A 26,668-nucleotide genomic window follows, 5' to 3' on the forward strand; every position below is an offset into this window, starting at 1 on the left:
ATCTAAAATTTACTTCCCAACCTGCTTCCAGTCCCTCATACCTGGAGTAAACTTAATGGACTGTCAGTAAACTTTATAAGATCAATCTCTCTGCAACCATCCAGGTCATTTAGTGAAAACCTGGAGCTGTACCAGGCTGGGGAAGGGCCCACACAGAACTTTGTTTAATGTATCTGTCCCTTCTGATTGTGAACAACCGATGAATTTTCTCAGTGTGTGGTTTTCCAATCAGTCTTGCATACACTTCATAATCATCTGTATCCTGCTTCCCAAACATACTTATAAAAATAGCACATGAGACAGTGTCAGAAGCATTTCTAAAATTGAGATATAACAACTTGCATTTTCTGTCTATCCAGAAATGTTGCTCTCTCATGGCAAGAAATTGAGTGGGCATGACTTACTCGTGGTAGATCCAAGTTTCCAGTTAGTCCTCCTCATCTGGTGTTAGCAGCTCACATACAGATGGTTAGTTCCAGGATCTGAAAGGGAAGGCGATGGGTTTGTTATTGTCTTGCTCCTACTCTGATAGCATATGTTTTCTTTTCTATTTTTCAAATTGAACATTGCATTTTGTTCCTCAGCCTCATGATGTCTTACCCATCCTTCATAAGGTCTTAAGGATACCTGCTGATGGCTTTAGGACTTTGATGACCAAGTCTTTAAGGTTTTGTTGACTAAACTCTTAAGTATAAATGAGCTGATCTATGCAGTCAAAATGAATTATTACTCTTTTGTAGAGATGACCCATTCCACCAAAATTGCTTTTTATAGAAGAAAAAAGACTGAAGTAATATCCTACAATGAATTATTTTTTTATTTCTCCTGTATGGAGGTTACAGAGGTTTTCATCTTAAAAGGTTGTGCTCATGACATCATATTAGTACAGATTTGTTAGGAGAAGGGTGTTTTTCAGTGCAAAGGCCAGACAGATTTCATACAGATGTCTGTTCATAGAGTCAGTTGAACAAATGCTATTGAGGTTTTCTCTCCAGCACTAACTATTGGAGTCCAGTGTCCAGCACAGACATTAACCTCCTTGCCAACCTGCTTAAGAAAATCTCATTACTGCTGGAATAGTTGCACTCTGGCTTTGAGAGACCCATAGAAGGGGACTGAATTTCATGTGGTGTTTTAAGCCTTGCTCTTGGCTTTGTGTTCAGGTTCATTATTTTTTATAGTGTTTATTCTGTTTTGTTAATCCATAGAAGCCAAGAGTAACTGCACTGCCAAAGTGTTTGCATATGTTAGGGCATATAGGATTTCATTTATTTTGAAAATAGACTGTTAAAATGGATTGTGTGTGGGTGCCAATGTTTATTGCTTGTGATAACTCAAGGATGGAAATCCTATGCAATTTTACTCAGAAGGTCAGAAAAAGTTATTGGGCAACTTGGAGGGAAGGGTGCCTCTGCTTTTCTGTGTAGGCATATGTAGGTGTTGCAAATAAAAGAAACAATTAAAGCTAACAAGTAATAATAATCAGAAAGAAGTGTTGACGCAGAGCTGGAGGAGAGAAAGTGGAGCAAAAATAAATATTTAGCAACATTCATCAATTGACAATTGAATGCTACCAGGCATTAGAACATTTAAGGCTCTTTTCAGCTGTCGGTTCAGCTACTGCATAATTTTTAGCATGTGAGTAATCCCATCAGGGTAGGCATGGTCTTAAACCTTGATAGGATAGGGCCCCCAGGTCATTGTACGGCTGTCTGTTCAAGGTGGCAGAATACGGTTTCAAGACAAGCGTGCCTGTGTGGGCGTTAGGAAATTCTGCTTCTGTGACAGTCTGACTGCCAGTCTGCCTCTGATTTTTTTTTCTTATAATATTATTATTATTCTGTTCGTAACAAAAAAAAAAAATTACTAACTGAGCTTGATGTTCTTAGCTGCCAAGTTTATTAATCTGTGGATTTACAGATCAGTCTGGTAACTTGAAGTGTGCAAAATCACACAGGATGAAGAATTTCTCTCCCTCCATTCCTAACAATCGCCACCCCCGATTTTTTTATTTCAATGAAAGTATTTTTTTTTTTTTCCTTTGACCGTGTGTTTTTGTTCAAGGATCTGATAATTACATGCTTGGGGATGATGGCTTTTCAAAAGCATCTTTCCCAGCGATTTTCAACTGGAGATGTGGATAAAAATATCTCCCCAATTTTTTAACAGAAATGTTTTCAGTAATGTGTAATTATGAGCTCTGCCTTCATTCAATTCATCCTGGAAGAATTTGCTTCACAGGAAAATTTGTTTCCTAGCTGCTGTAGATGCCAGCATAGTTGGCAGCTGCAGGTTTTGTGGGGAGGAGGGAAAAGAAAGGCCCAGAAATTAAAATTACTGTGAAGTAAATTGATCTCAACACCTGGAAACCATGAAAAGATGGAATCTCATACTTTTTTGTTTAATCATTGTTAAACTGCTTTGCATGTCAGTCCCAAAATGGCCCTGTAAATTATTTAGTGTATCTGAGAGATGAAGAGATGATCCACTTAATCACGCCTCATAACTGATCTGTTTCTTATTGTGCAGATTCATGAAATCACGTTAGCAAGGTGGAAGGAGTTGTGGTTTTCTTCCCAGCAGTACTCTAACTTCTAACCTCAATATATAACTAACACTCGTGGTTTATTGTAATGAAGCTTGAAGTTAGGAACTGGCTCAGGTTTTGAGAGAACAGTTGGTGAGAAGGGCTGTGGAGCAGTTACAAAGAGCATCAACGTGCTTTTGTCCTGGGAGGCAAGAACTTCTGTTGGTAAGAGTAAGATCTGGCTCCCTGCTCCCCAGGTGTGTGGATAAAAACAGGATTTGCTGCATTCTTCTGTTTCGTTGCATCCTCGTTTTCCCCAAAGGAGTGAGGTAGGTCTCTGATCTGGTGTGTGCTTCTGTTTTGGAGGTTATATGCCAAGTTGTTTGCAGATATTGAGCAAATTGACTTGCTTGATATCCCAAATAATTCTTCCCTCCCAGTTTCTGTCTGTCCTCAGAGCTCTCTGTGCCTGGGGAGCCCAGAGGTCCAGCACACCCATCCTCTGCCCTCAGGAGCTCGTACCCCAGGCTGAGAGGGTGGGATGACACTGCTCCAGTCAGCAGCTTTTCCCAGCCAAATAGCCAAGCTATTGGAGTCATGGATCTGCTCTCGTATCTTTGAGAAACCATGTGCATGACTGTACAAATGATGAAAGTCTGAGCCAAACCTCTAACAGTCCCCACTGTTGTGCCACCAGCCTTGATGGAGTTGTCCCAGCAGTGAATCTGCTTCTCCATGAGATCTCAGTGGAGATAACCCTCTTTGCCCACTCTGGGCATGATGGCTGATCTGTATGGGGTCCTTACTGCAGTGAACAGTTCAGCCTGAAATGTGAGGGACGTGGCCTGCTCCTGCCCTGGTGATTTATACAGGATAATGTCATTGTGGAATGTGGTGCCGTTTGGGTAGGATTAAACTCTTGGCATAAGATGAAGGTATGTGTTTTGCTAAAGGTCTTTTTTTCAGTAATGTGATGCATTTCCCGTATAACCTACTGTGTAAACAGATCATGTTCCTTCCTGCCATGAGCCGCTGTGCTCTGTTGCTCGTGCTGCCAGAGTGCCTTGAACCTGCAGCCCCGGGAGCAGGGGGGCATCTCGGGGCACATTCTTGGCAGGTTCACCCTCAGCTGACCCCTCTGCAGCACGTAATGAAGCCATGTGTGAGTGTGAGTGTGAGGTAGGAAGGGACTAGATGGGGTCCTGAGGTAGAACCACAAAGATATACCTGAAATATCAGGAAATCAGTGGGAAGATGCTCAGGTATGTATAGATCTGGATTAGACAGCCCAGGTGACTTGTAAACTCCCAGGTGACCTGTGGAGTTAAAATCAGGCTGAAGTTAGAAGAGCGCTGAAACAGAGGGTACATGGCTCATTTCTTCCTATTTTGCACCAAAATCAGGTGTTACCCTGTGGTCCATGGCTCCCCTGCCTGTCCCTGCTATTCCCTGCTCCTTGCTGCTGTAGCTGGGCTATGCGAGGTGACTGCTACCATCAGGGTGGTGGCAAATATTACTCAGCTCCCAGCTGGCTGTGGAGGCAGTTGGGATACCTGCTGTGATTTGTGAGGCTGGGCAAGAGGCATGAGGCAACAGAGAAAATTTTGTTATTCTTAGTAATAATAACTTAAAAAAAGAATCAAAGCAACTCCTCTTCCCCCGATGTTTCAGTTTGGCCCCAGCCTTCCCACTCAAGCGAGCTTGGCAGAGGCACCCCATCACTTAGAGGTGGAATAAGCATTCACCTTGCAGGAATTGGAGAACAAAACGTTTGGAAGCTGTGGGGGAGGCGGGCAAGTGGAGCTCCACTGGCTTTTCCTGCTTTCTAAAGGTCCCTTTATCATTCAGCAGCTGGCTCGAGCAGCACCGTGAGCTGTAATAGGCAATTAGCTCCTGGCAGATTTATGTGACACCGCGTTTTATAAGCAAACAATCATGTGTGTTTAGTCATTAAATGGATCTCCTGTATCTAATGTTCACAGAGACAATCTCTTCCTTCTCGTCTCCCTGAGCACACACTCAGCTCTCTTGCACCAGTATGGCCCCATAGACATCCATACTTTTGCAAAAGTGATGGAAATGTATCACTGGCAGCTGCCTTTGGTTCTGGCATGCAGTGGCAAGAGGTAAGCGCTTGGCAATATCTGCTCTCAAAGACATCCAGACTCCATCTGGAGGTTAGCATGATGGGAACAGGAGATACTTGGTGTGAGGATGTCTCCCTACAATCCTGAAGAGGTGGGGGGCTGGGCAGGCACTTGCACGGCACCCTGCTGAGTCCTTGTATCCAAGTGGTTGCAACGTTCCCCAGACATCTAGAGGTTTGAAAAGTAGTCAGTTTTAGTATTCATAGTTAATTTTAGATATACCTGCGCATGCTGCTCTTCCACACATCTATTACACACTCGACAGAACCTGCTGGCTTTAATTTTTATTAGCACAAGCCTTGTTGAATCAAAATTAAGTGGGTATTTGGGAAGCATAATGTGAAGCATTACATTTAATGGTCTGTGTTCCTGTGTGGAGAAGGGCTGTCACATACGTCTCCTCTCTTCCCAAGACTCTGCGGTCTTTAGCTACACCTGAATTTTCCCTGAGTTTATCGCTACTTCCCATCCTCTGTAAGCTGTAAAACTCCCAGCTGCGACCTTTCAAGTGTGTGCTGCATCTTTTCAGACATGTGCCCTTGTTCTGGTATAAACGTGCCTGGCCTTGGGTTTTGGTGCGTGGGGAGAAGGCAGGTTTGGGGTGCAGGTGGAGCTGTGCTGCTGGGGCTGCTCAATCCAGCCCAGGGAGAGCTTCTCCTCAACCTGTCTCACCCAGGTTTGACTTGCCCCCTCTCTTGTTCAAAGGGGAGCAAGTATCTGCCTAGGGCAGTGCAAAAATGGTTTTTCCTCAATCCTTGACACGAGTCTGCCATGAGTCAGTCCCTCCGGATTTTGTGATGGTTGGGAGAGCTTGGGCACTCACCAAACCGTGAGTGCTGTTTTAACCAGTGTCTCCATTCCCCAACCTGTGGTTCCTTGTGGCTGGCACCCTGCTCCTGGCTAATCCCAAGCTGCCCCTGTTTGCTCACCAGAATGAGCATCTCTTGTGAGACTTTCAGAGGGTTGCAGAGCACAGCTTGCAGCAGTTTGTTCTGAATTTCACCAGGAGTTTCCACGCCTTTTGGGAATTCTTGTGCTGGCTGTAGTTGAGACTGGGTTCTCCACCTGCTTCGTGTCACCTGCGCAATGTAAAGCAACTGGAAACCAGCACAACAGTTTGCATGAAGGCAGCTATGTAAAACAGCTGGAGTGCATTAATAACTCTGCTGGAGCGGAGTCTCATCCATCGTTCATACTAAACAGATGTTTGCTTTCATCACAGTGGTGCTCTGCTGATCTTTGGACATCAGCCTGTTTGGAGGATGAGATGTCAGCAGAGCCTGAAGACAAGTCAAGGCTTGATGGGAAGCAAGAAGTGGGGCAAAAACAGGAGCAGGACTTGTTGGAAGCAAGATTTAATGGGCAATTCAGGCAAATTTTTAACAGCTGATTTGATGAGGTCAGGCTGCACCAGTTCCAACATCAAATAACTTTGATCTTTGAAACTTTCGTATTTCATCTTGTTGTCCTGCTAAATCTGATATTCCCTGGCTCTTTGATTTCTTTCCTTCTCCCTCCCTGCTTTCATTTTAAGAGAGGCTCTTGCTTTAACTTTCTTTCGTCTTTTAACTATAAGCTTATTCCATCTCTCACACAGCTCCCATGAATCCTCCTGACACAGCTGAGGATAAAAGCAGCCCAGGCGCATACATGGGCCATTGCATAATAGATGGTTTGTGTGTCAGAGTCTAAAATCTACATATGTTTAGATCAGTCATGAAGTGGGAACATCTGTATATATTCATATATAATGGCTTTTACCACACGAATGAATAATCCAACTCCCACAATTTGGTATATACTTTTTTTGAAACATTGCTACTTGTCTGAACGTTGAGGGAGAATCACATTTATGGGAATTAAGTCTTAGTGAGGTTTAGCAGAGCTTCGTGGATAAGCTGAAAACAAGTCTAAATGGGGTGCCGGAAATCTTTCTTTTAAAATAGTTAATGCTGTCTGGAACTTCTTCCTTATTTCTTGACTCCCACTGGCTTTTAAGCACTTTGCATCAGAATGCAGTGCAAATCTGGGATAAAGCACCTGATTTGCCACCTACTGCATTGAATGTCTTCTTGCATGATGTCACCTTCCAGCAGTACCAGCTGTCTTTGCAGTGCTCCTAAAAGGGGCTCCCAAACCCTGGGGGCTGCACTGCGAGCTGGGGGCTCCAACTGGGGAATCACCCCATTGCTGGCAAACCTGGTTGTGGGATAACTTGGTGCACTGGCTCACGGGATGATGAAAAAGCTGTTAGAGATATGGACCCCCTTGCCTCAGAGAAAGGTGGGGACACTCTGCCTCAGCTCTCTGCTGGGTCAGGCTGGTTTGTTCTCCCAGCTCAGTGGGTGTGCAGTGCTGGCCCTGCCCTCGCTGCCCCTGGGGCCGAGCATGTGTCTGACTGGGGGCTACACTTGGCCAGGGGTGTCCTGGTTCACCAGACTGCTCTGATTTTTCATAGCTCCTTCTGAAGCCATAGCCTAGTTGAGATGATAGGATCAGTGAAGTAGCAAACAAGGTTGTGGACATTTTTGATATCTGCTCCTCATAGTTTATTTTACCTTTTTATGCTAGTGCTGGTGGCGTCCTTTATGTTTTATCTAAATCTGTTTTCTTGCTTCACTCCTTGATCCCTGGCTCATGCTTCTATTAAATATTACTGCAGTGAAATACATCTCTCCTTTTGCATGATTTGCCTGGGTTTTTTTGATTTGTTGTTTTTTATTTTCTTGTGGTTTGCATGGATTTTCTTATTACTGTCAGCACTGAGGTTGATTCACACCACGTACGGACCTATATCAATCTCAGCCACCTCTTGAACTGGCACAGCAAATCTTCCAAATTTGATGCCTCATTTCATTTTCTTGGCCTTTTCCCTGAATCAGAGCAGGCTTGTAATTGGGAGCAGAGAGAGGGTGCTAACCTGGACGCGTGGTGGGGTGACCTTCCTTGCAAAAGCCCTCCTGGGCTGCCCTTGCCCATTTGTTTTTAAATCTTGGTGGTGCAGGGGTTGCCCATGTCAAACTGATGATGCTGCTGGAGGTCAGCAGGGAAGCAGGATGTGATTCACTGTAAGACAGGACTTTTCCAAACTCCTGATCTAAGGAGTTATATTTTCTAGCAGGTTTCCTTAAGATTGGTTTACCATTCTTTAGTTGCTCTCCACATTGTATGCTGTAAGTTTAGCATAGATGCTAAAACTTTGCACGTGCTCTTGGAAGCATGTGATTTGCTTGTGTAACAAAGACTCTCTTGGAAGTGCTATAGGAGTAAAACAAAGAAAGGTATTACACCTGTGGTAAGTCCCTCTTCATAAACGATTGCCAGGCTGAATCTTGGCACAGTGTCTTTTTGCCACCTTGTCTTCCCTCTGTGGTGAATCCAGTAGGTTTTCTGTTGTTCTATCTACTGACTGACACAAGAAATTTGCTCTTGCCTATTTACCTGCTGAACTGGGAGAAGTTATCTGGCTGTAGCAAAGCCCAGAATTAAAAACTGTTGTTTCGGTTTTTACAAAACTCAGGGATGTCTGATGACAGTTTTTATTACTCCACTTTTATATCAGAATTCATGCTCTAACTTTCTACTTCACATTCATGTATATGTTGGGAAGTGGGTATTCCAGTTTTCCTCTGTTTGAAATGAAGCATCTTTTAACCAGAAAAAGGTAGCTCAGGGAAACCTTGTCAGTCATTGCTTTTGGTCTCTGCTGCAGAAATATTGATGTATCCTTCTGCTTCATTTGAGGTGGAATCTCAAGCTTTGAGCTATTCAAGATTGCAGAAAAGACTTATTATGGACAAAAATTACCTGTTCACTGAACTGGGATTTTTCTTTTCAGCCAATTTCATCCCAAATAGCATCTTCACCTGTTTTGTTTTTGGGGGCTTTTTTTAAGACTGAGTTGTGAATGAGGCATTCAAAATCCAGTCTCAACCCCTGCATAATACAGGTCAGAGTTTAGTGCCCGTGAACTGTCCTCTGAATTGCCTGAGGAGTGACAAATCATTTTTAGGAAGATGACCATCCATCATGACAAGGCACTCTGGACACAGTGTCCAGATGGTTAATTCTTCACATTCAGTGGGAAAAGAGGACATGCACATATTCCAATGTCTAAGATGCATCTCTAGAGGTTTCATTCACAAATTCTGGCTCTCTACGTCTCCACTGAAGAGTTATGTGCTCCCCTGCCATGCTCATGCACCAGATCAGTTTGCCTTTTCCCTTTCTCTTCACTACAGCACTACCTTGTACTTCTGAACTCCTTCCCTCCCTGGGAAGTTAACAACCTCTTGATTTAACAGTTCTTTTGTAAGGTCTTGGAGGATGAAAGACAAGGGGTACCATTTTTAAGGCAATCATTGTAGGGACCAAAAGGGAGTTTGTTAAAGGCAAAATAGGTCAAAGAATTTACTGAAACTATCACTGCAGGAAATTGATTTCCATTTCAAAAGATGGAAGTCCTGACTTCTCCCTGTTCTGTTGTCTCCAAGCTGTTGATTTGTGCTGCATGTTCCTGCCCAGGCTGTGTACGAGGGTGCTCAGTTCTTGGCCCTGCCTATGGCTCCTGAGTCCTGTGTTCCCATCACCTCCCTGGACCTCTTTGAATCCAAGCCCAGAATTAGGTAAGATAGGGTAGGTAAAAAACCCAAAACACCCAGACATTTTGTAGTTTGGCCACTGATAATTTTTTTAGGCTTTAACTATTGATATGTCAAAAATAAAAGTTTTTGCCTGCTTGGGCATAGACTTCTGACAAGTCTTCCTAGTTGGGAGGCAGCTTAGAGGCAGACACTGTGCAGTGAAAGCAATTATGATGGTTTTCATTAAAACAAAGCTTGTTTTCCCTTTTTGACTAACTCCAGGGTTTTTAGACACGTAAGTAATAGTGGCTGCTATGCTTAAGTGGCACCAGTTATTTGAGTGCTAAAGTTTAATAAACTGACACTATTTAATTTCATTTGATTGAAAACGCACAATAGAGCAGTCTTTTTTATTTTGTTTCACTCCACAGTCACTTAGCATGGCATTTGGTGCTTGAAAGAAGGGAAGTCTTCAGGGTTTGGATTCAGCAGGCTGCATTTCTTGTGCACCTTCATATTCAAGAAAAAGTTTGGAAGCTTATGTGGAGTTAATAGGGGGAATTGTATTCCCTTGCCAGCTAGGATTTACTGCTGTCTGCTGCATAGATTGATAAACCCAGTTGTATCTAGTGAGGCATTCTTTCCTGGGAGTGATGTTAGACTTTATCAGTTATTTTTCACCGTATTACAATTGCTAACTTGGATAACTTTCATGAAAGATCAGTCTGCAAATGTATCTTATTCCTCTTTAATTTTTACTCTTGAAAGGTGGTTTCTTCAGATAACACAATCAGTATATCAGCAATGTTTCATCTTTCCAGCTTAGTGTTGGACTCTCCCCAGTACAGTCTACGCTGCTTAATAAGAGAAATTGCCAGATTGTCTGGAAAATGTAACTTTAATAGCATCATTTCAGGCACTAGAATCATTGAGAAATAATAATTTCAATGAGTTGGTTTCTGCACTGTTCTTGTCTCTCATGCACAAAATTACTGTGAGTGCTCTGTGTGTGTCTGTGCCTGCAAATGACCTGCAAGGGGATGAGGCACTGCGTGGATTCCCCTACCACCAGGTCATTCATAAATATAAACTGATGAAGCTGCCTGAAAATGCCTGGGAGGGTGAGAGGGATTGCTGGAAGTCTCTATCCCTTTCTCTCTTTCTTTTTATCCTTTAACAGTAGAAATTTAAGTTGCTGGGGAGCACTTAAGAAAAGTGAACTGGAGAGGGCTCAATGAGTGAAAAGGGATCTTCTTGGTGTGGATGTTTTTAGAGGATTCTTTGGAAGAGATGGTTAAAAGTGAAGATGCTTGGGTTTTCTTTGGGAAAAGCTGTTTGTGCCGAAGACCCAGCCTATGCAATGCTTCAAGAAGCTCTTAATAAACCTGACTTCATGCACAAAAGCATATCCTCACCAGAATGGGGAAAGAGTCATCCCTGATACTTTTAAATTAAAGAAATGAAATCACAGGCTACTTCAGAAAAATAGCATAAGCTCCTCTGTGAGCAAAAGACAAAAAGAGCACTTATTTTCAACAGTTTTGTATCCAATATCCCTTGGACTCCTCCCTACCATGCGGAGGAAAAGGAGTGGTGAAGCTGGTCTGGAGCTGGTTTACACAACAGCTCTTTGCTTTGCTGAGAGAAATAATTTGAGTTTTTTCTACTCAAGACACATTTTTACTGGAAGTTATAAGACTATAATCTTCTTTTAAGCTGCAGTCTTTCCCCCCAAGGTTGATGGATGTGGGCAACTGAGTTCCAGAGGTACAACAGGACAGTAGGTGGATGGATATACACACAGCAGATAAAGTTAATTTTCACAGGAAACCAGGTTAAAAAAGGAGGAACTAGTTTAATAAAAAATTCTACTTACTTTTTCAAGTATTTTTTCTTCCATCTCTTAGTACAGCTTGAGTGGAAATTTTGAACTGCTTCCAGGTCCTCTATCACACACTCCCTCAGATGTGCTTAGATAAATAAAGTTACTCTGTACTGGCTTCCAAAGTAATAAAGGGCACAAAAAAATACATTGTAGTGATGGCTCTGGTGTATAAAAGACATGACTGTAATGGCAGGTTGACTGCAGATTCTTAAATCGTGGTTTTTTCTTTTATTCCCTTTTATGCTTTTTTATGGAATGCCATGCATTCAGTGAAAGCATGAGGAGTACCAGATGTTGGCACTGCAAGCCAGGTCCAGCATTTATTCTTATCAAATGGGACTTGGATCAGTCCTTAGGAGGTGTTTAATATCCTGTGAAAGTCAATGTGGGTTAAATCTCTCCAAAGCCTGGCTTCTCTGCAGACACAACTTAAATGGGCTTTGTGCACATACACACTGAAGTAGATCATCTACTTGTTTACTAAATGCAGAAACTCTTCTCACATCTTCATGAGAAGCAGGAATCTTCTTTCATAAGTGTATTGTATCTGCTTAGAGCTTGCAGGGGGTAAGAAATAAGCTCTGGTATCCCTTGGAACCCAACCTGCTTGGCAACAGGTACATGTTCTGGCTCATATCTTGCTCCCATAAAGGCTACTGCTATGCAAATAACTGTCTACAGCATTTCAGTTGAAAATGATTGCTTGAAACAAATTATTCCTCTAAAAGTAATTTTGGTTTCTTATTAAAAAGAAAAAAACCAGAAGAACAAATAATGGATTTTCTGTTGAACAATAGGCTATTATATCTTTCATAGATCTGATTCCTGTGAATAAAGCAGCAGGTGGTTATGAAATTATACATGCCTGAGAAGGGTTGGTAGGTGAATGAATATAGTCTTTAGAAGAAAAGGAGAGACGTGGCGGGTGTGGGGAGATGAATTTCATGCTGTGTCTATCAAGGCGAAGAAATTAAGAAGCACAACTTCCTCTTGGAAAAACCTCAAAGTTTGGACTAGTTCTTCCTGGCTCGGATGCCAGGAGCAACAGCTGCACAAATGGATGGAGGAGCTGCCACAACAACCTCTGATAGCACAAGAAGCTGCAGTCAGTGGAGCATGTTCCTAGCCTGGAGCTGGGGGTGTCATTGCAATAGGGCTGTCACAGGGACTGGCAGCAGCTTTTTCCACCAGAATTATCTGGGAAAATGGGAGAAAGCTCAGTCACCATCTTTGGGATGAGGACTTTATTTCCAGCAAGTGTGGTTGTATGTTGTGCCTGTTTTCTCTGGCTGTTCACTCAGAAATTTGTGATAAGAAAAGTTAAGAGGAAACATTTCCCCAAGTTCTCATTTGTCTCTGAGTACCTCCTGTGTATGTACTGGGAGGGGATTTGTTGCCAGTAAAGGGACAAATATGAGGCTTTTCTTCACAACAGGCAGCCTCTGCCATTTGTACTAGATTTGTTGATACATGTATATATCAACATTTATTTATATATATAACATTATGTATATTTAGCTGCTCCTAAAATAACTTGGTTTGTTCCAGTCTGAGCTTGCTGGTAAAAGGGAAATTTTTTAATCTTTCTGGTGCAAAGAAGGGAAAAAAATTTCAAAGCCCTGCTTGAGTCTGTTAGTGCTGTGACAGGATCACATGGGGGCTTTCCTGTGCTGATGGAGGGAGAAGATCTGTGATGAGTACTGAGTTTTTCACTGGCATACTTCCAAAAGCCCCACCCCAACTCCTGGAGAATAAAAACCTAGGAAACACTGAGCCCTTTGAAGGTTGGATTGTTTGGTTTTTTTTCCTTTTGGATGCAACCAGCAAAAATCAGTGTGATGACAATGAAATTGTGCTGCAGAATCCTAAAGCAACAGGGACTTTTTTTTTTTTCTTGTTCTAAGCACTTCACAGGAGCATGGCCTGTCTTGCCTAAGGATTTAGTGTAGTTGTTGCTCTATGCTTGGGCTAGTTTTATATAGGGCAGGATCGTGCTTTAGCTCAACTTTTGTAGTATTCCAGGAAAAGCAGTCTGGAGATCACTGACGGATGTGTTTCATCCATTTGTTTGGGTTCTATTTATTTATTCTCTTTAATGATACAGAGCCATAGCAGTGCATTTCTAGAGATGGGAAAAGAACTGAGCATCTGTACTGGCCTTAGTGAGCTCGTACAAATTTCCGAGGGCCTAAGGAGCTGTGGATTTAGTTGAGCAGAAGGAAATTCAAGCCACCTGCTGAGGAAGGCTTGGGGAAGGTGGGATCCTTCATGCAAACAGTCTCTTGCCTGAAGCAGAGACATGGGAGGAGCTCTTGCTGCATAATTAAGCAGCTTCGGGAAATCATGCAATCTGTTTTGTAACAACATTCAATGGGCTTTTTGTTTTCCTGTCCTCCCTCTCTGGACCTACTTGTCTGGTGTTAAAGGCTAATGCTTTGAGGATGGGAGGCCACCGCTGTGCCACTCTCGTGCAGAGCCGTCTCCGACCTGCTGTGGCCGGCGCTGAAATAACCCAAACTGCCCTGGGGGGAGTGTGCTGGAGGGTCGGCTGTGTACAGCCCTGCAAGCAAACCCAAATCCATTACTGGTGCATAAGGTGCCTCCGTGTGTGATGCCATGTGCAGTGCCAGCCCGGGGAGGGGTGGAAGGGCTGTGTCACTGTCCTCTGATGATGGTCCAGCCCCTGGCCAGACCGTGTCATTTGGGAGCTAAACACCAATCTGAGATTCAGAACAGATATGAGTGGATATATCACTTTTCCCTTCCCCTCCTTCTAGTAATATCTCAACTTTTTAAAGGTGCCTAAAGATACAGCTAGATGATTATAGTCTGTTTTTGAAGTACACATCTGCATCTTCAGGCACTCAGAGATCTTTAAAACCCCAGGCTTTGGAGACTAGCTCCCAGGGCCACAGTTTGAATCATCACTAGCTGCCTGACCCACGCTCATGTACCCCTGACTGCTCTTTGCCTGACTACAGATAAATGCCTCCCTTGACTTACGAAAATAATTCTCCTCAAAATGGACCAAATCGCACTTAGTTTTAGTCATTTGAATTTCTACTTCCAGCCTCATGCTTTTATTCTAGCAAAAAATACTGTCTTGCCTTAACACGAACAGCTTTTGGTTCTTAACGCTGGTTTAGTATTCATTTCTCTAAACAAGGAGTGCAATTACCCTATAGCAAAATAACTGTCTCCAACTGTCTTTTTTCCATTAAACAAATGGGAGGTTTTACCTCTTGGTCTTCCCATAAGATTAATGCACTTTCTCTGCAGGAACTGTCTTAAAGCGATCCAGGAATCTGAACAACTTGCAGACTTCAAGCCTAATTGCCACAGAATCTTATTTAGACAATGCTGATTTTCATTAAGAGGTGATCTCTGCTAATAACATAGACTAATAACTCTTCTAAATTAAAAAAAACACCCCTTCCTATTTCCCCCTACAGGCAGGGATAATTAACTCCTAAATCAGTGCTCTTTCAGAAGAAGTTTTTTTTTCCCCATTTTAACAGAGTTTGGCTTGACACCTAACTGATACCAGGAGATACTGGTTCCTGTGCTCACAGAGATAGTGGAGTTTGTCCTGACCTTCCTTTCTTCCTGGCCCTGATACTTCAGTTAAAGCCAGGAGATTTTTCCTACTCCTTCATCTTTCCAGGGTTTTTTTGGGGAATGAGATGGAGATTATCTCTTCTTTATTATCACTGTACAGCATATGTACTACTGTATGGCACTGCTGTTGCTGGGGAGGAGAGCTCAGAACCCTGTGTGAAGGTGTAGGGACTTGGGAGCTCCTCTCTCCCTTGTGTTAGTAAGCCACTGAAATAGCAAAAACTGTTGTCAAAGACTTACAGGAACTTTTCTATGTTGTCACAGATTCCCATGGGATCAATATATGGAAAGGGGTGCACTCAGTTTTATTGAGGGTCTTATGTCCTTGGTGAGCTTTTCTGAAAGACCTAGAGCCAGCATTAACATCGCTACTTCAAAACCATCAATTACACAGTCTTTTCTTTGGAAAATTTCTAACTCTCTTGGTGTGAGAGAAAAAGCTTGAAAAATACAACTCTAATAGCTCCAGCACTGATTGCTTGCAAAAAGAACCTGTGCAGGATTTAAAAAAAGAGTTATTTTCCCAATTTTAGGGAGTAAATAGATTCATGAATTTTTAGTGCTTGGGCTGGTGCTGAGATTTGGGCTGACTGAGCAATCAGGCTGGTTACCAGCCTCACCTCCCAACTGATGCTGTGCTAGGCAGGAGAAATAACTGAGAGCACAAAGAGAAGGAGTTCCTTTAAAAAAAAAACAAAACCAAAAACAAAATAAAACAAAACAAAACAAAAAAACCAACAAACCAAAGTAACCCTTACCACAAAAAAAAAAAAAGCTCATAAAACAGTGACTCCATTAATACCAACTTGAGTGGCAGAGCAGGAAATCGGCTGCAAATGAACAAAGCGCCGCGCGGCAGGGGATGCTCATGCAAGCAAATGCCAATTCCCATTTCGGCAGGCGGCGTGTGGCAGCTCCCTTTCCTGTTCAAACACTTCAGCCGGATAACGAGCGAAAAAACCCAAACATTTTTCACATAATCAACTGAGTTTGGAAGGGAGAAGCAATAGAGGATGGGGAGCCGTGGTGCTAATTACTTGCCGGCTGACGGGGCTGTCAGCGGAGCAGCGTGGGACGGGGCAGGGCGGGGAGCTGCTAATTGCCGGCAGCGGCTGTAGCTCGGGTCACTGCTCTTGACCACTTGGCTGGTGGTGAAAGTTGTTGTTAGCGCACAGGCAACCTGGTTGTTTGCTGAACGGGAAGCCAAGGCATGTTTGCCAACAGCTGTTGGGGTAGGGAGGGAAACCAGTAGCGAACTGGGGTTTCATATCGACACTGATTGGGGTTGTGATGGGGAAATGAAGCACAGAAGGGTGCTGGTGGCTGTCTGGTCCAGGGCGGTGTGTTTATGTGAAACAGATGGTTCACTGCTTTAGTTTGCCAGCAGAGTATGGAGCTGGCTTTGAACCATTTTGTGTGGTTTCCCAGGAATGCAGGGATCCCATCCGCAGCAGAACGTTGCTGCCTTGAGCGTGTTAGCTGGGGTCAGAGCTGTCAGCAGTGCTCTCAGGGGGAAGGCAACTGCACGGGGGGGGGGTGTCCTCACCAATGCAGTGTTCAATGGGACCGAAGGCACACTGATGCTCCAGAGCCATTGAGAGGCTCCAGCCCAGAATGTCTCAGAGTGTATTGCAGGTGCCATTTGCAGAATTACCTTCAGTGCTGAAAAAGCAGCTTCGTGCTGGGCATCTTGAGTTTGGGGTTCCTCTTCCAATGTGCTGTTGCATTTGGGAAAGAAATAAAGGGAGGTTGTAGCTGTTGGGCTGAGCGATGTGGGCAGGGAGCAGTTAGATCAACATTGTCCTGCTCCTCCCCTGGGAAATGCCACCTTGCTTTATACTCCCAAGCTATCCGTGTTAGTCTGACTCTGCAGTTCTGCAAGGGGTGGGGTGACAGAGAGAGAAGGTAAGGCAAGATATTAGGAAAAATCTTCTGGGCAGAGAAAATAAGGTGAACATGGCCAATAATGGCAGAAATTGAAAGCTCTGAATTTGTAACACTATCAAACAGCTACTGAAGAGAAGCTGGCATAGGTTTTTTTTTTTTTTTTTTTTTTAATTGGATGCTGAAGCTAAACTGTCCCAACTAAATTAAACTTCTTTCCAGAGTCATTAAGCCCAGATTAACCCTGACCCTGGCCTCCCCATCACCCAAAGAGCCACTGCTATTAAAAATGCCAATTTCATGTTCAAGCCTTCTGCTCTCTGAGTGATTCCACGCTGTACCAGCACCTGTCTGAAATCAGTGGCCCACCTTGGTGCTTGCTGTAACTCAGCTGCTGCTTTCACTGTCAGCTTTGAGTAATGCTGCAAGATCTCCATGGTCAGGACAGTTCTGTTTTACCCTACCTGCTCTTCCTCTTTTTTTTTTTTGAAAAGCACAGCTTTGTTCCCCTGTTTCACAGAGGTCTGAATGTCTGGGTACCAAAGTTAAAGTGTTTTGGCAGCAGTGGTTTGGCACAGTTTGGTGATGCTCCAGGCCAAGTGCTACTTCTTACTTCATTAGAAAGCTTCAGTTTAGTGGTGATGAAAAAAACATTCAAAGTGACACACGAGAAGAGTCCAGGGCCTGGATATCTACCTTGTCCTTCTGTGGGCTGCAAAATTTGGGCTGAAAAACTAAATACTGTTTATTTTTCAGCTTTTTATGCTTGAAAGTGCAGAGTTGACCAAGCCAAAACTTTTCACTGAGTTTTATCAACTTCAGCTGGGGCAACAAGAATTAACACTGGATAATTTTTTCTGTTATTTTTTTTCTTAATTACTTTAGGTGGAAGCTTATTTCATTTTACTTTTAAAAAGTGTTCAAGCCCTTGGGCTTGAGTGTGTGATTCAGTTTACAATATCATTTTCTGTCTGTGGGGGAAATGGGCTGCCAGCAACTGAACATTTGGTTTGGCTCCTCTCTGTACACACCCCTGGAATGGGGCTGAACAAAAGTCATTCACTTTGTATAGAGCCAGACAAAAAACTTCTCTGTAACTTAAATATAACTTAAGGGCTGTGGTCACGAATAAATGGATAAGGCTTTCAGTAACCCATATTTATACTGTCATGTGCAGCTTCTAAACCTTCACAGCTATTGAAAAATTTGGAATGGCAATCCAGGAATGTGGTCACTGAGAATGGGAGTCATTTGATACTACATGGTTGCTGGAAACTCTTGATTGAAAAAGCACTGGCTTTTTAGGAAATGCCGTAAAAATAGACATTTTTAGGTGGATGGCAATGACATCTGTAGATCTCTGCAAATAAGCTCTGTGATAACTCTGTAGGAGTGTTCCAGCAGGAGAATACAAAGATATTTAGATACTTTAAATTTCAGCTTATGCTGGTTGGTGCATTTACAGTGCATAATACTATTCTCTCTTTGGCGCTTTTTTTTTTTTTTTTTTAATCACTCCAGAGAAGGTACTCTCTATGTTGTACAGAGGCTGGAACAGCAGCAGGAAAATGTGACTTTGAAATAATGAGATCTATAAGAATAGGCAATTTCATTCAAGTATAGTGATTTAGTGCCCTGTTAGTGTCCTGATGTATAACTCCATTTCCAAAGACTATAAGTTTCTTCACGAGCATAATGACAGGCTTAAAACTTGAGACTAATGCCAGAGCTTTCTCTGTCCTCAGCTCTTCCACATAATTGCAGGAGTAAGGGAATTTTGTTCTCTCCTAATAGATTAGTTCCAAGAAGAATAAATCAGATAATGTTATTGCCTTCTTGTTTCCTTCCCTCCCTCTCTATAAGATGGGATAGCCCACGTGGTGCAGTGCAAAGCTGGGGCTGGGTGTTGTTTTTCCTTGCCTGAAGTCTGATACAGATGTGATCCCAATCCCAGTGTTACCAGGAGAACTTTTTAAAGTACTCTGGTTCAGTTGTTTGTGGCTTTTGTACTAATTTCAGCTTCTGTGTTTGCTCTGCTCGCAGACGATGGCCCTTACTCGAAGGGGAGCAAGGACTCTGGTGGGATGGACGCAGCCCTGGTCTCCAGGAGGCAAAGCATCCCAGGTAAAGGAGGGGATCAGCTTCTGCCCTAAAACATTGTGGCATCCGTTACACTTTACCTGGATACCCCTAGAATGGGTAAACCCCTCCAAACACTAGTTTTGGTGCATCTGTCAGCAAGGCTTTTTCCTGGAGGGCAAAAATGGATGGTAGTAACTGGTCTCAGTGAATGGTATGTTACTGGTGCAATCCCTGTCTCGTGTGAAGCCCTTCATAGTGGCTACAGGGAGACAAGAAAGAACTGATTCCTGCACTGGACTGGCACCCACAGAGAAGAAAACAACAGCAAAGGAGAGAGGGAAGAAGCGCTGCCATACCTGAGCTTGTTGAGTGACTTGCAGTATCTGCCAAGCTTTGTATTTCCCACGTGGGACTAAGTTTGTTTGGATATTTAGTCAGTCACAACAAATTTTTGTGTGAGCTAAACCTTCCCATGCAGAAACACCTCTGGGGGCTGAAAACGAAGAAGTGATAATATGTTGCCTCTGGTGGTGCTGAACTTTGTCTGCCAGCAGGTCTGGATGGGCTGCTCTGAACAACTCATTTCCTTCCTTAGGAAAACCAAGGTCTTGATTTTGACATCTGACTGTTAATGATCAGTCAAGGTTTGGTTTAGTGTTGTAGAGGATGAGGCCCTTTTGCTATTGCTTCATCAGTCAGCAGTTGTTCTAGGGGATATTCTGTATCTTCTGGGGCTTCTGCAACATATTACTACTGTACCACAACTCTGATGGGGAAAGGCTCACAAGAGCCAGTATGTCCAACAACCCCAACTCGAGGCATCTCAATGGGGAGGGCAAAATTCAGGTGTGCTCTTTCTGCCCTGGGATCCTTTGAGCAGCAAAATCCAAGCAACAGAAGAAATCCAAGACTACACTTATATGGCACTCAAAGGCTATGTCTTGAAGGACCAGATCCTCCATAACCAGCTCAGTTTTACATCTGTGTGTGTCTGTGACAGTGGCAGATTATAGAGGCGTTAGTCAAAATCCCTTATTGCTTACTTTGATCCATTGATCTCAGGGACTTCCCTTTTTTTGAAGCAGTGATTTCTCCTTGAACCCGTAACAATGCGTAATTGCACTCCGGGAGTTCTCATTTTAAACACTTATCAAGGATCGAAATTAAACCCCATTGAAGAGCTAATAATCTCCCCTTGCAGCACCATCTGTGTTGATCAGTCGTGTCTGTAGTTGAGAGGAAATTTGCAGGATAGTGCCGGATGGTGTTCCTTCCAGCACGGCGGGGAGCCCCACCAAAGTTTCTGGCAGCCCCTGGGATCCTGGGTTGGTGAATTAAAAACTAAGTTACTGCAGTTGGCAGGGGATCAAAACTGAGTTTAAAAAGCAGAAGTATTATGGACCTGACATTTTTACAACGAGCTGCCAGTGCCACGTTAAATGGGTGCCCAGCAGGGCCTAAGCGCCTGCCAGACTGGCGCTAGATTGCAAAGAGGTTCCCTACTCACATTATCAAGTGCACAAATTATTCTTGGAAATGCTTTACAAAACAGGTAGTACATGACAGGACTCTAAGTGAGGTGCAATTTCTGGTGTCATGGTGACTTTACAGAGGAGCAAAGTGCTAGTGATGAGGCACCACAGTGCCAAACGAGGCCGTGTTTTGGATGGAGGGAGAGAGCCCTGCACCAGCATGGATCTTCTTTGTCAATATGCTATTTAAGGGGCCCTACCTTGCTCTGGAAATCACAGTGTGTGAGAGGTTTCAAAAGTTCCCTCACCGAACAGCATCTCATCCAAGCCTGGTGAGGTTTGCTGTGCAAACAAGCTCCTGGGCCATCTGCAGTGTGGATTTTAGTCCACATCTGTGGGGCAGCTGTTCGTCATGTGCTACCAATGCCCATCATCACCTTCTCCTCCACAGCCTTGGAAAAAGGTGCCCTGTGTGAGGGTGACTGGTTTCCTCCTGTGAAATTGTGGGAGACAGTAGAGATGGATGGATCATGTTGTAGACAAATTGTGTAAAAGCTTCTTAGAAGAGGCTCTAAGATGTGGAAGGTGGCAAGGTGTGGAAGTTGTCCTATTTGCCTAAAGGCTAGTCACCCTTTGAGCAAAGAGTGTGAGGTCTGTCATGTGGAGTATCACAGAGCTGCCTTTTGCCAAGTCTGCAGAGCTCTTGGTCTTTCCGTGGGCCAGAGCTGGCTCTCCTGCTAATTTACTGCCCTTGTCTATGCCAGATCCAGAAGATGGAATAGTTTTTGTAAAATCAGACATGAGTTGTTACGGGATTAAAACTGATACTAGATTGGGCTTATCTGTAGGTGCTGGACAGACAGGAATGTTGTCTTGGACTAGAGCAAGGTAAAATATACACTGCCTGCAGCACACAGAGAGCAATACTGCTGCAGCAGGTGTGGGGTGTTAACCCCCTAAACTTGGATGTATGTATTATGGCAGGCAGTGCATGTGGAACCAGTCATGTTGTAAAAGTGACTCGTCTTCAATGCCAGCCGTAGATGAGGTGGGTAATAGGGAGTTTGACTTGGACCAGGTGCAGATGGGTGGGCAAACTGCTGTGAATGAATGCAGGTCATGTCTCCCCCTCCTTCCCCTAATGATTGCAGGATCCTACCCCTCTTCACATTATGTTCTTTTTCTCCCAACTGTACTGATGGCTCAAGATATTTTTTTAATCACAGTATTTTAAGATCCACCCTGTTCTGTCCATCCAGGCAGCTACTGCAGGTCCACAGCATCTTCCTAGCATGTGACTGTGACTGCCTGACATGTAGCCCTGTTAGCACCCTCTCCACTCCATATCAAGCATAATTCCCTGAGGTGATCTCCCTAGACCATTGCTGAGGTCCCATAATCCTGGTTCTGATTTTTTCCACTGCCTTCAGCACCTTGAAACACAATGTTTTTGTTCTCTCACAAGCCCTCATTCCTCTGCCTTATCTTCCTTGGTCCTGCCTGCCAACCCTGCATGCAAACACTTCTGTGGATCTACCAGGACACACTTCTATTTCACAACTTAATTTTAAATAGACTGATGCTTTCTCTTCATGCTAGTTGTACAAATCATCCCAAGTCTGCTTTCCCACCACCTCTAGGAAAAGGATGTCCTTGGGATTGAGAGGAATGTGCCTTCCACTGAGATGTTTGTCTTTATTCCTGATCTTTCAGAGGAGTTCAGAGGTGTCACCATCGTGGAGCTGATTAAGAAGGAAGGAAGCACCCTTGGGTTAACCATTTCAGGTGGTACAGACAAAGATGGAAAGCCAAGAGTCTCCAATCTGAGGCCAGGAGGACTGGCTGCAAGGTGAGAAATGGAAATGGCTGCAGAGAGCACAGCAGAACTGGAGAGGAATAGTTGCATGTTCCAACTACTGAATGAATAGAGTTATAATTAAAGTCGTTGGCACCCAACTCCCTTTTTTCAAGTGCCCCAGAATGCAAAGTTGTTGCTTCAGTAAGTAGAACGTCTTCTATTTTGAGTTATTTCCTATGCTCTATGCAATTATGCTCTGAAATTTTGTGTAGGGATATTAGGGATTCTGTGAAATTAGGCAGCCTTGTCAGGAGAGCTGCATGGTACAATACATCTTGATCAAGCTAAGTGGTTTAATATTGTATCTGCTCTGAATACTGAGTCTGTAAGTAACGTTATTGGCTCAGAAAAGGAATGGGCAAAGAGAGGTTCCAAGAAGCAGAGAAAGGGAAGGAGTATTCAAACAGTTTTGCAGAAAACAGGCAAAAGGAAAGAAATTTTCTTTTTCCCTGCTGGATTTTTTTCTTCAGACAGCTCTTGGTGTGCTTTTCTTTGACTAATTGCTCTACATGAATGGGAACTGAGCAACAAAAGAGAGGTTGTGAACGCGTACGCTGCGATTGTTGCTATATGTACAGATCTGAACACTTGCCACCAGGAAAGATAGATGGCTTCAATTTTAGCACTTCCCTGTGATAGCAGACACATACAATCAGACAGCAGACAGCTGAGATCAGCCCAGCATTGGTGGCTTGTTCAAAAACTCCTCCAGTTACCAGCCAGCCGTGCCCAGGCTGGATGTAGCAGAGACTTTGTGCTACCACTGCTTTTTTTTGCTTTTTATTTCTTTGCAGAAGCGACCAGCTGAACGTCGGGGATTACATCAAGTCAGTGAATGGCATTAACCTGACCAAGCTGCGGCACGATGAGATCATAAGCCTGCTGAAAAACGTGGGCGAAAGGGTAGTGCTGGAAGTAGAGTATGAGCTTCCGCCAGCCGGTGGGTGCCTCCCTCATAACGCTGCTCTCTCTCCCTGGCTGCTTTTTGTCCCGGGGTGCAGATGGACTTGCTCGTGCATTGGCTGCCATGGCCAAGGCAGTGTCCAGGGGCATTTTGACGTTGCCTTCATCTGCTTGCGGCGCGGCGGATGCTGCAGAGCTGTGTGCAGTCGGAGCAGAGCGCTTTTTCCAGCACAGTGGGTGCCTGTTCATGCACACCGGCAGGGGATGGCTGATTAGGTCTGTCTTGCCTCGGAGTGACTTGGTAGCACAGGCCAGTCTGCCTCCTGATGCTGCTTCAGCTTGTTTTTCTTTTTCCCTTTTGGAGCGTGGCTACGGGAGGTTTTATTCAGTCTTAAACATGTATTGCCAGATGCTCTTTTCGGAACTGTGGCAAGTGCTGTTAGTCCTCAGGATGCTTTGAAGTGTTATGTGTTTTCAGAAGGGAAGCTGAAGCAATCTGCTCTCCAGCTAAGGGGCCCTGGCAGGAGCTGGCAAGCCCAACTCAGTGGACTTGTGTCCTGATGTGGGAAACTGTGTGCTCTTGCCCTCATTTGTTTTGATGATTGAGGTTTCTGATTAAAACAAATTCCTCGATACAGTTTCTCATCACAGTCTTTCCACTGTGAAAACAATCTCCCCAGTTATTAGTCATTCCGTTACCCAGATCAATCAGAGGATGACTGGGCAGAAGAAATAGAACAACTAAAAATAAGATGACAGGAAAAACAAAACTAATGAAATCTAAACATTTTGCCCCAGATAAGAAGCTATCTTACACTTCATAGCTTTGCTCTAGCTGCTACCTTTATATGAAAAGTATTCAAGATATAAATGAATATGTAAAGCCCAAAAAAGAGAAAAATCTAATCTGGATTAGTTGAATCTCTATCCATCGTTCCCCTCTGTCCTGCTGTAAACGTAAGTGAGCTTTTGCATACAACCCTACTAAAGCCAACTGTGGCTCAAGTTTTCCATGTTCTCATGCTCCCTAGGCATGACCACTCTTAACCTTTTTCTGTGTCTGTGAGCCTGGCTGTCAGGGATCTGATAAGCTGTACTTCCCAGCTGAGGAGCGGTGCCAGTGCCGCATGGCTCAGTCAATAGCAGTGACGCGAAATGTCCTCGGCTCTGAATGAGCAGGAAGAGCACACTGAGATACCGACTTCTCTCCAGTGACATTATTGGGGCTGTTTATGAATGATCCAAACAAAGAAGCACTGCAAAATACAGGGAATTGTCAATTATTGCCTGGTTCCAATTCATTGTGGGCTTTTATCTGCTGTGAGGGTTTGTTATTGCTGTGTGTACTCGCCTCTCTCTCCCTCTCTTTCCCTGGGCAAAGAGCAGAAATACAGTGCAATTCAATAGCTCATGCTTGTTGGTTTGAATTTTTTTCCCCACTTTGTAATCTCCTTCTTTGGAAGAGATCTTGCAAGTCCAAGTCCAGTTTTCAGGCCACTGTGTCGTATCATTCTCTTTCATAAATAAACCGAGTCCCGGATTAACGCTAGCTTAGGTTTCCCTGCTCCTGCTGATTTTATGAAAGGCTGTTGCAGCACTTCATGTGTGGATGCTTAGGACAGAAATTGGATGGTTTCTGAACTCATTTGTGGATGCTTTATACCCTTTCCTTGGTATTTGAGTATCACCCCTTATCTGTGAACCTTCCCGTGCCCTGTGCTTTTCCCTTCTGGAGTATTTCTGGGCTGTGTCCCTGTTAGCTGTCTGCACTGCAGCAGGAGCAAAGTGGGGACAGTGTTTTGGAGGCTTATTTGGCCTTGCTGTAGCCTCATCCCCAGGGCTGTCTGGCTGTAGGGTGGTACTCTGCCTCCACTCCATGTCTTTTGGGTTAGCTTAAGGGCTGGTTTAACCCTAATTTGAGTGCAGGTTGCAAGCCCTCAGGGTCCTTGGCAGTGAGGATGGAAGGGAGATTCACTTCCAAAAGCCCCTCCTGAGCCAAGGGAAATGCCAGTGTGGATGTACCTAGGGCAGCATTCAGTTCCAGTTTGCCAGGTTGAAGTCAAGTTCTTAGTCTTTTTTTTTTTTTTTCTGATTATTCTTGTGGCCATTCATGGTACTTGGTTTGAAGATTAGGAATTTTCAGAGTGGACCAGGCTGAAATGCCATGTGCAGTTCTGGATGGAGAAGACTGGGAAATTGTCCCGTATTCCCTGCAGTAGTGCAATAAATCATCAAATAGCAGAGGATGGCAAGGGTTAGAAACAGTTTCTTTCTTTTTCTCTTTACTTTTGTACATTTTGTATTTTGTACAAATAGTACTGTGTATTTAACATAAAATTACTGAATTGCCCCTGGGATCAGTTTAAAGATTCACTTAATCTTTTTTAAATCCAAAATATGAGAGGTAAGGGAAAAAACCCCAACCTTTTGCACTGAGGATTTGGGATTTTCATTTTCTTTAAGGTCAGCCAGTGACTTGATTCCTTATGCTGCTGCTGGGTTTTTTCTAATAAGTTTCTATCTGTGGCAGAAGCTTTTGAGAAAAGCTGAACACATTAAAGCCAGTTGATAAACGAGATGGTTTTACTTGAATGTCAGAGTATTAACCAAGACAAATTTGAGAGGGCATGCACTGCACTGAACTGGTGAAATCACCCTAAAACATGATGTTTGGCTCTGATGAAGGTTCATGTGTCTGGGTTGGACTCTTTTTGCCTCTAAAAAGGCAAGATACAATATGGGCTTTGGACTGGACTTTCATTTCAATGATGTTTGGAGGAGTTTTGATACATTTTACAGGATGGTTGGAGAAGGTTTATCTGGGGGTAACTGGGTCTTTCTCTCTTCCTCTAGTGCCAGAAAGCAGTGCTGGCATTATTCCCAAGACCATAGAAGTTTCCCTCTACAAGGAAGGCAACAGCTTTGGCTTTGTGCTGAGAGGTTAGTAACTGCTTCATAGAAAAGCAGAGAGGACAAGCACTGGCAGAGGTGATTTGGGAAGTGGGAAAATAAGACAGTGAATGTCATAAACTTCAGCTGAGCAATAAAAGCATATCCTGGAGAGAATCCATTGCAGCCTTCAAGGACTGCCAGCTGTCTGATCCAGGGCAATCGTTTTGCTTTCAGGCTGTGTCAGCTGTTGTGTGATAAATGTCCCTTCTTTCTCAGCCCTCTCATTCAGACTTTTAAACCTCCCGTGACTTACGGCTTTCCCGGTTTGATTCCAGGGGGAGCTCATGAAGACTGGCACAAGTCCAGACCGCTGGTGCTCACCTACGTGAGGCCGGGTGGCCCAGCAGACAGGTACTGCTCGTGTCACACCTCCGGCACGTGCTCTCACAGGACAGACCTGCAGCTCTCACCCTGCTCTCGGATGTGTGTCATTCTTGGCCTCCTTGCTGGTGCCTCCCCAAGGCTTCTCATGCTGGTGGTGTGGAATGACAGAGGTGGTGTGGGGCCTGTGGAATGTGGGGAGGAAGGACCTGGTGCTCACAGGCTGACTCATGTGTAGATGTTATAGTTATAAGCAGAAACTCCTCTTCCAGAGGCAGCCACTTCATTAGCCCCGTGCAGATGAATCGCTGATGCTGTTTTGGAAAGCAGGAGCCAGTCTACCTATACTCATGCTCATAATTTAGTATGATGGGCCTTGTACTATAAATAACCCAGACTATTGTCCCAATGAGTATTCAGTTCCTACAGGATGAGA

At 43.9% G+C, this 26,668-nt stretch overlaps 1 protein-coding gene across 7 annotated transcripts in view; it reads left to right on the top strand.

The window, feature by feature from the left end:
• The window catches only part of GRIP2 (glutamate receptor interacting protein 2), a 280,221-nt gene that overhangs the window by 201,053 nt on the left and 52,500 nt on the right, over positions 1-26,668 (top strand). For all 7 annotated transcript variants that reach the window (XM_032699233.1, XM_032699234.1, XM_032699235.1 and 4 more), the window contains 5 exons: positions 18,688-18,768; positions 21,912-22,047; positions 22,851-22,996; positions 25,813-25,899; positions 26,187-26,262. In XM_032699233.1, the coding sequence (XP_032555124.1) occupies positions 18,688-18,768; positions 21,912-22,047; positions 22,851-22,996; positions 25,813-25,899; positions 26,187-26,262 (526 nt within the window). The remainder of the gene's footprint in view (positions 1-18,687; positions 18,769-21,911; positions 22,048-22,850; positions 22,997-25,812; positions 25,900-26,186; positions 26,263-26,668) is intronic.

Source organism: Chiroxiphia lanceolata, chromosome 11 (genome assembly GCF_009829145.1).
Source record: "Chiroxiphia lanceolata isolate bChiLan1 chromosome 11, bChiLan1.pri, whole genome shotgun sequence".
Taxonomy (NCBI): domain Eukaryota; kingdom Metazoa; phylum Chordata; class Aves; order Passeriformes; family Pipridae; genus Chiroxiphia; species Chiroxiphia lanceolata.